Here is a 12,198-nt window from a genome sequence, read left to right on the forward strand (position 1 = left end):
TGTTTACGGCGCTACAGGTGGCATTTAATCATGCTTACTGTGTACTTTGTTGAATTGGTTATTTGTTACCTTAAAACACGTGGTAATGAATCAATTTTCCTTTCCTTCGTAACCTCAGTAGCGGGCGCAGCTCTGCCTGTACGAAAAGGAACACTCGCAACCTGTGGCCCACACCCATATGGCAGTGTCCCGACCAGTGCTGATGTAATGTATGTTTTCCAATTTAAGGGTACAAGTATGCAATACGAAAGTAGGACATGAAATTCAGATATCATTCGATGATTTCCTTATTTTAAGTAAGGATAGTTACATAATAATTCGTTGCTGATGCAGTAGAATAGGCGATGAGGTTGACAGGTCAACGAATATGGTCATTCTGGCACCATCGTGTAGTGATAGCAGAAGGATTGTACACTGATTAGTACTTCTGAGGTTTTCGTCTCGCAACCACTGTGTAAGGCTCCTTATATCAGCAGCGAGTATCGTCTCACATTTGGTTTAATTGTATTTATTATGATGAATTATTTTATTTACTGCCTTTGGATAAGTGTTCCATGAATCAGTTTCGTGCCTTTTCTTACATAGAAAACGGAAACTGGTATCGTTCAAGAGGTCTACTTAATATTTCTTAATACACACCTATATTTACTACCTTGGATCACGGTTATGTCAAACTGTAACAAAATAACTCCGACTAAATTGTCTGTGTATTGAATCTCATAGTGCAATCTTCTTTTAGGATCACTGTTCACTAATATCTTTGGAGTTGCTTATGAATTAAGAGGCTCTGATTCATGTGGTCATCAGTCTGCCTTGGTATTTGGTATATTTACTGTCGTTATTACACACTCAATAAACATAACTAATATCTTTTATGTGGATTACTTGTATGTGCAAGTAAACTTATGTTCAACTAGAGGTTCTCTGCAATACCACTATATTTGGTGAAATCCTATGCATACCACATGGGTGCACGGAGATCATTTAATGCTTGTGAGAGTCATCGTCTAACATATTCTCAAAAACTGACATCTCCAGGTTATGCCTCCTCTTCCCCATTTCGAAGAAGATTGGTTAGCGGAGGACGTTTTGTACTTGACTAGCTTGAGTACCAGGAACTCCGACCAAGGCATATCATAAGGTTTGCCATAAATACTTAGGTGCCGAGACATCATCGTTGAAACGTCAACGCACCTCAAGACAGCATACGGGTATGGAAGAACTCCTCAAAGCTAGCACCTCTGCTCCGGGTGGCACGTTTGCTCATTGAGGGTCAGCTTGGTGGCGGTGCCTTTGATCAACCTGACACGTCTTCCCCTGCTGGGGCCACACTGAGCGCCGCGGCGAAAGCAACTGTTCTATTCTCTATTCGCAGCGTTTTTGGCAGAACATGATGCCATTCAGGTGACTTAGTGCTTGTTTCCTCTTGTATTTTAGCCCAAAATGTAATGGCACTGCTCAATAAGTGGTCGTAATAATCTGTCCCAAGTAAGGGTAGCAGAAACCTTACTCATTTAGCAGCATGTTATCTCACAATCTTCAGTTGCAAGTATAACCAAATAGATTTAATATTCCTTTTAGCTTATGTGACCATCTTGACGACCTCAATAAGCGAATTTTCCCGATTCCAAGACAGCCGCTCAAACGGCAACGAAACAAACCAGGAGCAAGGTCGTCGTGAAAGCTTTAGGGGAATGTGCAACTCAAAACTTGGTTAGGAAACTACAAATAAATTTAGTGTAATTCTTGACGAAAGTGCCTATTGTTCATTAAGTAAATCACGTGCAATGATAGTGAAGTATTTTGATCCGGAGAGATAATGACAAAATTGCGATGCTGGATTTGATTAACGTATTTGACGGTAATCAGGGTTCGACTGGTGAAAATATATAACATGCTGTTACAGTCCCTCACTACACATGATATACCATTGAACAACTTCATTGGGTCTGCTGCAGTTGGGGGCATCAAACATTACTGGCGAATATAACTGTGTAACTAGCAGAGTGAAAGCTCAAATGCTTGGCATTACCACATTTAAACGTGTTGCACATAGTATACATCTCTGTGCCAGTGAAGCAGCAGAGACATGGCCACGTACTCGTGAAGATGTGTTGAGAAATGTGTACATTTACCTTTCCCATAGTGCCAAAAGGAAATGCGAGTTTAGGAATTCCAGGGTTTTGTCAACTCAACCACACAAATTTTTCATGCCTGTTCCACGAGGTGGTTGTCACTCCATGAAGCTGTTACATGAATGCTCGAAGAGTGGCAACTCCTTCAAACTGTATTTCCACATCAAGGTAATTGAGGAGAGATTTGTGTTCTGCTACTTGAATCTTGAATTACATATTGCCCCAACTCAACACAATAAACTTGATTTTCCAGAGTAAAGCCCCAACTTTGCATTTAATCCGTATAGCATATGTCAACTGCATCTGTTATTGATAAACTCCTTTTGCCATTTACATAGTGTGTCAAACTCCAAATGCATGGTATTGATCCAACCGATGATTCTCTATATGTACCAGTCAATCAGATATATTCGGGATCGCAATTACATGCCACCTTCCAAACGTCAGACCATTATTAGATAAGCATGAACACTGACGAAGATGTGGTGCGGAGATTTCTAGTAGTAGTGTGTAGGGAAATAAAGAAAAGATTCGAACTAAACAGTAAGTTGTGGAGACTAGCGGTATATTTACACCCCAAAAAGAGTCAGCAATTTTATAAACCTGTTATTAGCGTTTTAAATGAAGAGGGAAATGCAAAATATACATGTTTTGGACATAAACAATGGAAGTGTTGTCACTTCTGACGTCCACTGTTGATGCAAAGCGTCCTTTTCTAAGGTGAATTTAATTAGGGAAACAGAGAAATAGTCTTCGTATACAAACTGTAAATCCTCAATAACCTTTGAGCGAATGTAGTAATATAATATTATTGTAGATATAACGTATTGTTACCACGTGTTGGCATTCTAATCGGCTGTGGTGTTCCCATTATGTGATGGTGCTACAGTCGTTAGCAGTCCCTTTCTTCTAATAAGCTTGAAGTCTTATGTTAAACGGTGATATTATGTTTCCTAAGAGTTGTTGTTAGGTAGTAGGTAGTAGGCAGCTATACTCTGGAACGGGGTGGTAATCTCGACAATATGTACCAAGGTTTTCGACAGTGTACCCCACGAAAGGCTACAATTAAAACTGGAAGGGTACGGAATTCGGGAAATGTCCTAGAGTGGATAGAAGACTTTCTATAAGACCGCAAGCAGTGTGTAGTGTATCATATGTCCCAACGGGATGAAGAATCTGCACTATTTAAGACAATGTGAGAAGGACCTAAGTGTGTATGTTGACAATGAGCTGAAGCCCTCGGGCTATTGCGAGACAAAGGCAAATCAGGCAACTAAATTATTAGGTCTTATAAGAAGGTCGTTCAGATTTCTAGACGGTCCGTCCCTCGTAAAGATCAACAAAAGTGAAGTGCTTCCCCAACTGGAGAACTGTCACCCCGTCTGGTCCCCGAGATATGCTAGGGACTGTCAGTTGGTTGAAAATGTTCAAAGGAGAGTCCTTTTTTAATTATGTAATTTTTCATGGTTCTTTATTATTATTATTATTATTATTATTATTATTATTATTATTATTATTATTATTATTATTATTATTATTATTATTATTATTATTATTATTATTATTATTATTATTTGTGTTATTATTATTATTATTAATATTTGTGTTGTTGTTATTATTATTATTATTATTATTATTATTATTATTATTTTTATCTGCGTTCTTCTGGCTAAATAAACTTTCAATATCACTATCAATGTCAATAAGATTTCTACAAATTCTCGGAGAGCCAAATTTCAATATAAGTAAATATTTCTTGACTGTAAATTATCTGAGGTAAGATATTTAATTTTAGCATAGTTTTTTAGGTGTTTATAAGGTTTAACAACACCTTATTTAGAGAAAGGACATATTCTGTATGTATATTATGTATGTTGTATGTATACCATATATGTACTCTATTTATATACATTACTTCTCTAGTCAGTAGTGTGTGGCAATGCCCCTGTTTCATTCACCACACGCTTAGATAAATGTGCCTGGCGACATGTGGAAGCTGCTAATGTACCACTTACCACATGTCGCCTGAGAGGTCAGTTGACCCATATAGGAGTGTAAAGACTACCCGCGCCTTGTATATTTCCGTTGAATAGAACCTACAGAATTCTACAGGTGTTTATGTTCGCTCCAGTAGTTAGAACCAAGTACCCCGAACATCGCCATGGCGCAGTGAGTATCAAGTGATCGATTAAGTGGAAATAAGTGCGTTCGTGTAAAAACAAGACCGGTAGACCCCGCTCCGTCAACTCACTCCATCACCCATCGCTCTCCTAATCTCTCATTGTCTCCCACAAAATTCGTTTGAATGACCAACGAGTTTTGAGCAGTGTGCAGTGACGGCAAGTTCCCGTGAAGTGTCTTAAGTGCCCCTCGTGTGTGGAGTGCTAAAGTGTGTGTCCTTGTTTTAAAGGATTCCCCAGGTGGAAGGCTTTTTCAGGGCATTGGTGAAGAACGACGTCAGCGCGCGTCCTTCCCCGGCTGTGTCTCAAGGGTAACTCATCAGTTGCTCCGCGCCCCACCACCGCTCACCCCCCACCGCGCCTACACACACCAACCCATACACGAACACACTGACTGCAGTCATTTCTTCATATATATATATATATATATATATATATATATATATATATATATATATATATATATATATATATATATATATATATATATATATATATATATATATAAGTTACTTATCTGTGTATTCAATTAATTTTGTTGTCTCAGATCTGGTTGATACGACGGGCTGACCGGTCAACACTGATTCGAGATACAATATACAGATAAAGTAATTATGCCCCGGGCCTCACGCAGGGGTGTCCCTAGCGCCCGGATGAATCAGACGGATGACAGCTCTACAGAGATGGATGACCAGTCAGAGCGACGCCCCACCCTCTCCCAACACATCTCCCAGCCACACCCCTCGACCCTCAGCCTCGTCCTCAGAGATAATTGCTCTGATGAAGCTTATGAGGGAGGAAAGGCGTGAAGATGAAGCGAGAAGACGTGCTGAGGACCACCAAAGGAGATTGGAAGATAACGAACGGTTTGCAGCTTTGATATCTAGCCTCACTGCTAATCAAGCTCTTGGCCCTTCCACTGCTCAGGTACCGACTGGCTCAGATACCTCGTCAACGCCCTCTACCAAAGTGGTTGTCCAACCCCCACCCACCTTGACGCCTGATGAGACTTTCCAGACTTTTCGTGAGTGGCGGCGATGGTGGACTGATTATGCTACAATGGTAGATCTCCAGAGCTTGCCACAGCCTAAACAACTCGTTCAGTTACGTATGTGCCTGTCTTTGGGAATGCAGCATGTGTTGGAACACACGTTGCAAGTGCCCCCGACGTCTTTGTTGTCTATAGAGGAGGTACTGGATGTTCTAGAACAGCACATCAAAGGTCAGCGGAATGAAGCTCTCCGCAGGAGGGAAGTGTTTAGCTGTAGACAGATGGAGGGCGGGGGGATCGGTGGTAGAAGCGGTACCGTTCTTGCCTCGCAAGCGAGATGTCCCAGGTTCGATTCCCAGGCCAGTGGAAGTTGTTTGGACTTACTTCCTAGCCCCCATTAGTCCCTGTTCACCTAGCAGTAAAGTAGGTACCTGTTGTAAGTCGAAAGTTGCGAATTCGTATTCAGGGACAAGTTGTTGGAGCTTTCAATAACTTGAGGACATGAACCATTGACTCTTCAGGCTTCTACGCCCTTAACTCATAAGACATAAAGGCAAGCGTGAACTTAGCATGCTTCCCTGTTGGGCCCTGTAAACGCTTCTGCGCTTCACCTTACACAATGATGTAGGAGTGCCCAATAAAAAAAAAAAAAAAAAAAGATGTAGGGCGAGACTTTTGACGATTTCTACGTACGACTCAAGAGAGCCTCGGAAGAGATGGACATATGTCTCGGTAATCACCAGCAGTGCGAGGAGACCCAGTTGAAGCAGGTGATCCTGATGGGTGTTAAGGACGAGGAACTTGTCCAACGCCTCACCTCCCTCGACTCTTCCTCCTCTCTTAAGGATGTATTGACAGTATGTCGCTCCTATGAGGCTGCCAGGTGTGCTAACTCTGCCATCCGAGCTCCCCCCACAGCCGTACGGGCTATGTCCCAATACAAGAAAGACAAGAAGTCTACCCTAACGCCTACGCCCACCACGCCGACGCCCAGCTCCCTTTGCAACAGCTGTGGTAGGCAGCACGGAACGCAGGTATGTCCAGGTGCTGAGTCTACCTACAACAGTTGTGACCTCAAGGGCCACTGGTCACTTACAGTACGGTGCCCAGCCAAATGCATCCAGTGCAATGTGTGTGGCCGTCTGGACAATACGACAAGTGTTGCCCGACAAACATACCCAAGGGACAGCGTCGGCAGAAGCAGCAGCGCCCTTCCACCAGTGAGGGCCTCCCACAGTCGCCAAATCAGAGGCACGACGACCCCGGACAAAGCCCGACCCATATTAGGAGGGTGTACTCCTCATCGCGTCCCAGGACCAAAGTCCCCCAGCACGTCAGCGTCATCGTGACCTATGGCAGTGTGTCATCCTGTCTTGAGATGCTGCCCGACACCAGCGCTGAGGCTACGGTCATCGGTCCCCAGCATTTGCAATGCTTGGGGCTCTCTCCAAGTGATCTAGGACCGCCTCCCAAGGACCTCCACGTCACGGCAGATGGTTCACAGATGGCCCCAGCCCTAGGTTCACTCTATGCACGTGTCACCTTTGGCAACAGGTCGTGTCAAGCCTGGATTGACGTGCATTATGGTGTCCCGACTCCTTTGCTGTCCTACAAACATTGCCAAGAGTTAGCCATCATCTCCCAGGACTTCCCAAAACCGATTCTCGAGGTAAAATACACCAACAGGGTGCACGAAGGGAGCAGCAACTACGCTGCTGCCGCCCTACCCCTACCTCTGGCCAGTGACACCTCTCCTTCGGTAGTTGTCCCTGCTGCTTCACGTCCTCACACCTTGGCTCGCCTCCACGACAGTCACCATGGAGCCGAGGCCACCAAACGGCGTGCAAGACAGACTGTGTTCCGGCCTGGCATCGACTCCGACATCTCCCATGTTGTCCATGAGTGTGAGCCCTGCCAAGTTCTACAACCCAGCCAGCAGCAGGAACCCTTCACGAGTGACGACATCCCCACCCGCCCCTTTGTGTCTGTGTCCACCGACATTTCCTGTGTGTCAGGAGAGTCCTTACTGGTTATCATCGACCGTCTCTCTAGTTGGTCGGTTGTCATCAAGTGTGGTAATGATACGACATCTGCCGCCACCATCAGCAAGTTCCGCCACTACTTCCGTTACATGGGCGTTCCTGTGCGCCTGCGAACCAACGGAGAGCCCCAGTTCATAAGCCGGGACTTTGCTGTGTTCCTCGACCGATGGGGAGTCCGGCATGTGTTGTCATCGCCTCATTACCCGCAGTCCAACGGCCACGCTGAGGCTGCTGTGAAATCCATGAAGCACCTCATCCTCAAAGTGGCCCCTTCTGGGAATATTGACTGCGAGGCCTTCGACCTGGGTCTCCTTGAGCTCCGCAACACACCCAATTACACCGGAAGCTCCCCTGCCCTGGTATTGTATGGACGCCCCCTCCGTTCTTGTGTCCCTGCTCACTCTCAGTCCTTATCCAAGGAGTGGCAGGCCAAGACCGTGGAATGTGATCGCCGAGCCGTCGCCCAATGCAACGACCACGCCCGTCCTCTCCCCAGGTTGAGTGTCGGCACCCAAGTCCGTGTTCGGGACCCAACCTCCCTACTTGGGGACAAAGTGGGCATAGTCATGGGTCTCGGCAGGTCACGGGACTACCAGGTGCGGTTACCCAGTGGTCGTGTGTGGTGGAGGAACCGCCGTTTTCTCCGCCCCGTAACACCTTCCGCACACCCTATCACCAGTCCTGAGTCCCATATCCCCCCCAGTGATCAAGCCCCTCGACGCTCAAAACGGATCCACAGGAAAAGGTCCGCTCAAGACTTTGCTATGAGTGTATAGGGGGGGGGAGGTGTATGTATATTATGTATGTTGTATGTATACCATGTATGTACTCTATTTATATACATTACTTCCCTAGTCAGTAGCGTGTGGCAATGCCACTGTTTCATGTCTCCACACGCTTAGATAAATGTGCCTGGCGACATCTGGAAGCTGCTAATGTACCACTTACCACATGTCGCCTGAGAGGTCAGAGAGAGGTCAGTTGACCGATATAGGAGTGTAAGGACTACCCGCGCTTGTAAGCGCCCTTGTATATTTCCGTTAAATAGAACCTACAGAACTCTACAGGTGTTTATGTTCACTCCTGTAGTTAGAACCAAGTACCCCGAACATCTCCATATTCTACTTGATATTTTATATACTATGTAGGTGTTCTGCACGCCTGATAAGTACAACCATGGTATGTCACTGGTGTAGGCTAATCAGCTGTTCGTTATAATCACTGGCGTGGAGACAGACATTTGTATTCACAAGTGGTGCGGACGTGTGTGTCCGAGCGAACGCTAACAGCCCATCTGCCCAGACCGAAACATTACGACACTGTCCGGGTGTTCTGAAACCTTTGCTCACTAGGTGCGCGGGCTCGCTGTCCGAAAAGAACGCTCACAGCCCCGTACGTGCACTGTCCGGGTAATTTAAACACGTCACTCAAGCACACAACACTCGCACTATGTATCCGTTTCCACGTCGCACCCACTGTGGGTGGATTCCACGCTGCACCCACTATGGGTGGACTTCATGCTGCACCCACTGTGGGAGGCTGGCCGACGTCCCACATTGCACTCCCGGCGGTGGTGGCGTCACGTAGTCCTGGCGGTCGGGAATTCCCTTCGACGCACTCCTGTACTTGTTTTGACTGTAAACGCCTCGGTTAAGGACGTTCAGGTGACGGGCAAGTCGAAGGAAATGATTGAAACCCGCCTTTTGACGCATTCAATATTTATTGATGTGGTGAAAACCTGCAGAGAACAAGGCGTTCATTAGTATTACATGGTGATCTTTCTGATACATAATTAGTTAGTCTCACACAATTTACCTTAATTATAATTGATTATTGATCATAGTGTCATGATACAAAGTTCATAACTCTATTAATCTTAGTTACACTTCATTCCGCGCTGTCTTATTGCTCCAGATAAGGCAAGAACGAGTAGGCATAATTAGTCCACAATATTTCAGTACTTAGGGGTAGTCATCACTTTGGCTGTACTTACAAGTGCGGGTCAATGCGAACCAGTATGGTGCTCCAAGATGTTCCGAATAGTACTGTGTAAATTGTTCCAGCACAAAACTCGGCCAGGATTGGGAGTCGGTGTTCATCATTGCTAGCAGAGGGCTGGTCCTCACAGCATCACTCGAGAGGGCGATCTGGCGTGGAGGCCAGGCGGCCACGCCACCCTCTAAAAGTCTAAACTATACACTCAGCAGAATCAGGACCTCTCGCCTGCAAACCCACTCCTCCCCGCAGCCGCCACATCTGGCGAGGTTACAGGTCGCGGGGGGCGAGAGGGCGATCTGCGTCAGCACACGCCGCACTGACGCCAGCGGCGATAACACTGCCGGCTAAACACCACCCCCAGCCGCCACATCTAGGAGGTCACAGGAAGCGTGGGAGGGGCACGTGGTCACAGGCTGAGAGATGTAATGTTTGTTCGGGTAAGGCAGCAAACGCCCGTACTGGCGCAAGCCAGCGGCGATAACAACCTTATAAATACATCGTCTTCTTTATGACCCATTCTTCCTTCATTCCTAGATATGTTCCTTCCCTCTTCCTTCATTCCTATGTATGTTCCTTCCTTCTTCCTTCATTCCTAGATATGTTCCTCCTCTCTTTCTTCATTCCTAGACTTGTTCCTTCCCTCTTCCTTCATTCCTAAACATGTTACTTCTTCGTCACCCATTTTTCCTTCATTCCTAGTCATGTTCCTTCCCTCTTCCTTCATTCCTAGACATGTTCCTTCCCTCTTCCTTCATTCCTAGACATGTTCCTTCCATCTTCATTCATTCATGGACATGTTCCTTCCTTCTCCTTTCATTCCTAGACATGTTCCTTCCCTCTTCCTTCATTCCTAGACATGTTCCTTCCTTCTTCCCTCATTCCTAGACATGTTCCTACCCTTTTACTTCATTCCTAGACATGTTCCTTCCTTCTTCCCTCATTCCAAGACATGTTCCTACCCTTTTACTTCATTCCTAGACATGTCCCTTCCTTCTTCCTTCATTCCTAGACATGTTTCTTCCCTATTCCTTCATTCCTAGACATGTTCATTCCCTTTTACTTCATTCCTAGACATGTCCATTCCTTCTTCCTTCATTCCTAGACATGTTCCTTCCTTCTTCCTTCATTCCTAGACATGTTCCTTCCCTCTTCCTTCATTCCTAGACATGTTCCTTCCCTCTTCCCTCATTCCGAGACATGTTCCTACCCTTTTACTTCATTCCTAGACATGTCCCTTCCTTCTTCCTTCATTCCTAGACATGTTCCTTCCCTATTCCTTCATTCCTAGACATGTTCCTTCCCTCTTCCTTCATTCCTCAAAGAGTCACACTCACCCTGTCTCTGTGAGCTAGCAACTTGCTCCTTGTGTCGTTCGTCTCCCCGGCACGATGAGTGAGGGAAGTATTGGAGGATGCCCAAGCGGTCCACATATCCTGGTGGGTGGCAGCTATGAGGGCGTCTACCTCCTGACGTAACCGCTGTGAGCTGGTCCTCTCGGTCTGGCTTTGCTGTATGTTCCGGTTGCTGAATTCTGCCCAAGTTTCCGGCACACTGACACTGGGAGTAAGATAAAAATAGAGGAAATGGTGTAGTTGTGGGAGCTCTCTCTCTCTCTCTCTCCTGATGATACAATTGAACATGTATCGTAAATGGAGGAACTTATTGAAGTGTTTTAGGTTAGGTTAGGTTTAAATTTATCATTAAGTCTCGCTCTTATAGGAATATCTTATCATAATTACATATATGCTCTTTTATTTCAGATAAGCCAGACAGATGGTTTTTAGGTCTGATAAAACCAGACAGATGTTATTGTAGGTTAGATAAGCCAGACCGATGTTATATTAGGTCAGATAAAGCCAGACAAATGCTTTTTTGGTCAGATAAGCCAGACATGTTATACCAGGACAGATAAGCCAGACAGATGTTATTTTAGGACAGATAAAGCCAGGCAGATGATATTTTAGGTCAGATAAGACCAGGCAGGTGTTATTTTAGGTCATATAAGCCAGACATATGCTATTTTAGGTCAGATAAGCCAGACTGATGTTATTGTAGGTCAGTTAAAGCCAGGCTGATGTTATTGTAGGTCAGATAAGCCAGACAGATGTTATTGTAGGTCAGTTGAAGCCAGACTGATATTATTGTAGGTCATTTAATGCCAGACCGATGTTATTGTAGGTCAGAAGACAGACTGATGTTATTGTAGGTCAGTTAATGCCAGACCGATGTTATTGTAGGTCAGATAAGCCAGACTGATGTTATTGTAGTCAGTTAAAGCCAGACTGATGTTATTGTAAGTCAGTTAAAGCCAGACTGATGTTATTGTAGGTCAGCTAAAGCCTAATGTGTTGTAAAAATTCTATTTTATTAGTGTTGTAGCGAACATGTTGTATTGAAGTTATAATAAGTATATAATGTCAGTTTTGTTATAATTATATAATATTATTATAGTACTAAACATGTGGTTAGGTTAGGTTAGGTTAAAATATAGTACTTAAAAATACTCTTTTCAAAACCTGCATCTGGTTGCCCTCGAAGCTGGGTAATAGAGTGGAGAGTAGATCTTAGGTCTAACTAGGTCAGGTGGGTGCTATCTTTGACCAAACCAGGTCATAGAGGCGTTATCTTACGTGTTATCAATCCTCTCGACGGCAGGATAATACGTGATAGCAGCGGAGTGGTTATGGAGCGAGTGCTGGGTGTGGTCGATGGTTAATGAGTGATTCTTGTTCATCGTATCGTGTTCCAGGTCTTGCCGGGCTGCCCTATTACGACTCAGCTGAGGGAACACATAGACACGCCAATGAGAGGAGGTTGTAGCTAGGTTATGTTAGGTCAGGTGAGTGGGGGCA

The 12,198-nt window shown here is 45.0% G+C and overlaps 1 protein-coding gene across 1 annotated transcript in view; it reads right to left on the bottom strand.

Annotated features, from left to right (window-relative positions):
- LOC121865078 (tektin-3-like) overlaps positions 1-12,198 on the bottom strand; it is a 76,092-nt gene that overhangs the window by 39,422 nt on the left and 24,472 nt on the right. The window contains exons 6-7 of the mRNA XM_042364412.1: positions 11,977-12,125; positions 10,681-10,903 (exon numbers count right to left, since the gene is read on the bottom strand). Of these exons, the coding sequence (XP_042220346.1) occupies positions 10,681-10,903; positions 11,977-12,125 (372 nt within the window). The remainder of the gene's footprint in view (positions 1-10,680; positions 10,904-11,976; positions 12,126-12,198) is intronic.

Source organism: Homarus americanus, unplaced genomic scaffold, assembly GCF_018991925.1.
Source record: "Homarus americanus isolate GMGI-L3 unplaced genomic scaffold, GMGI_Hamer_2.0 scaffold2539, whole genome shotgun sequence".
NCBI classification, from domain to species: domain Eukaryota; kingdom Metazoa; phylum Arthropoda; class Malacostraca; order Decapoda; family Nephropidae; genus Homarus; species Homarus americanus.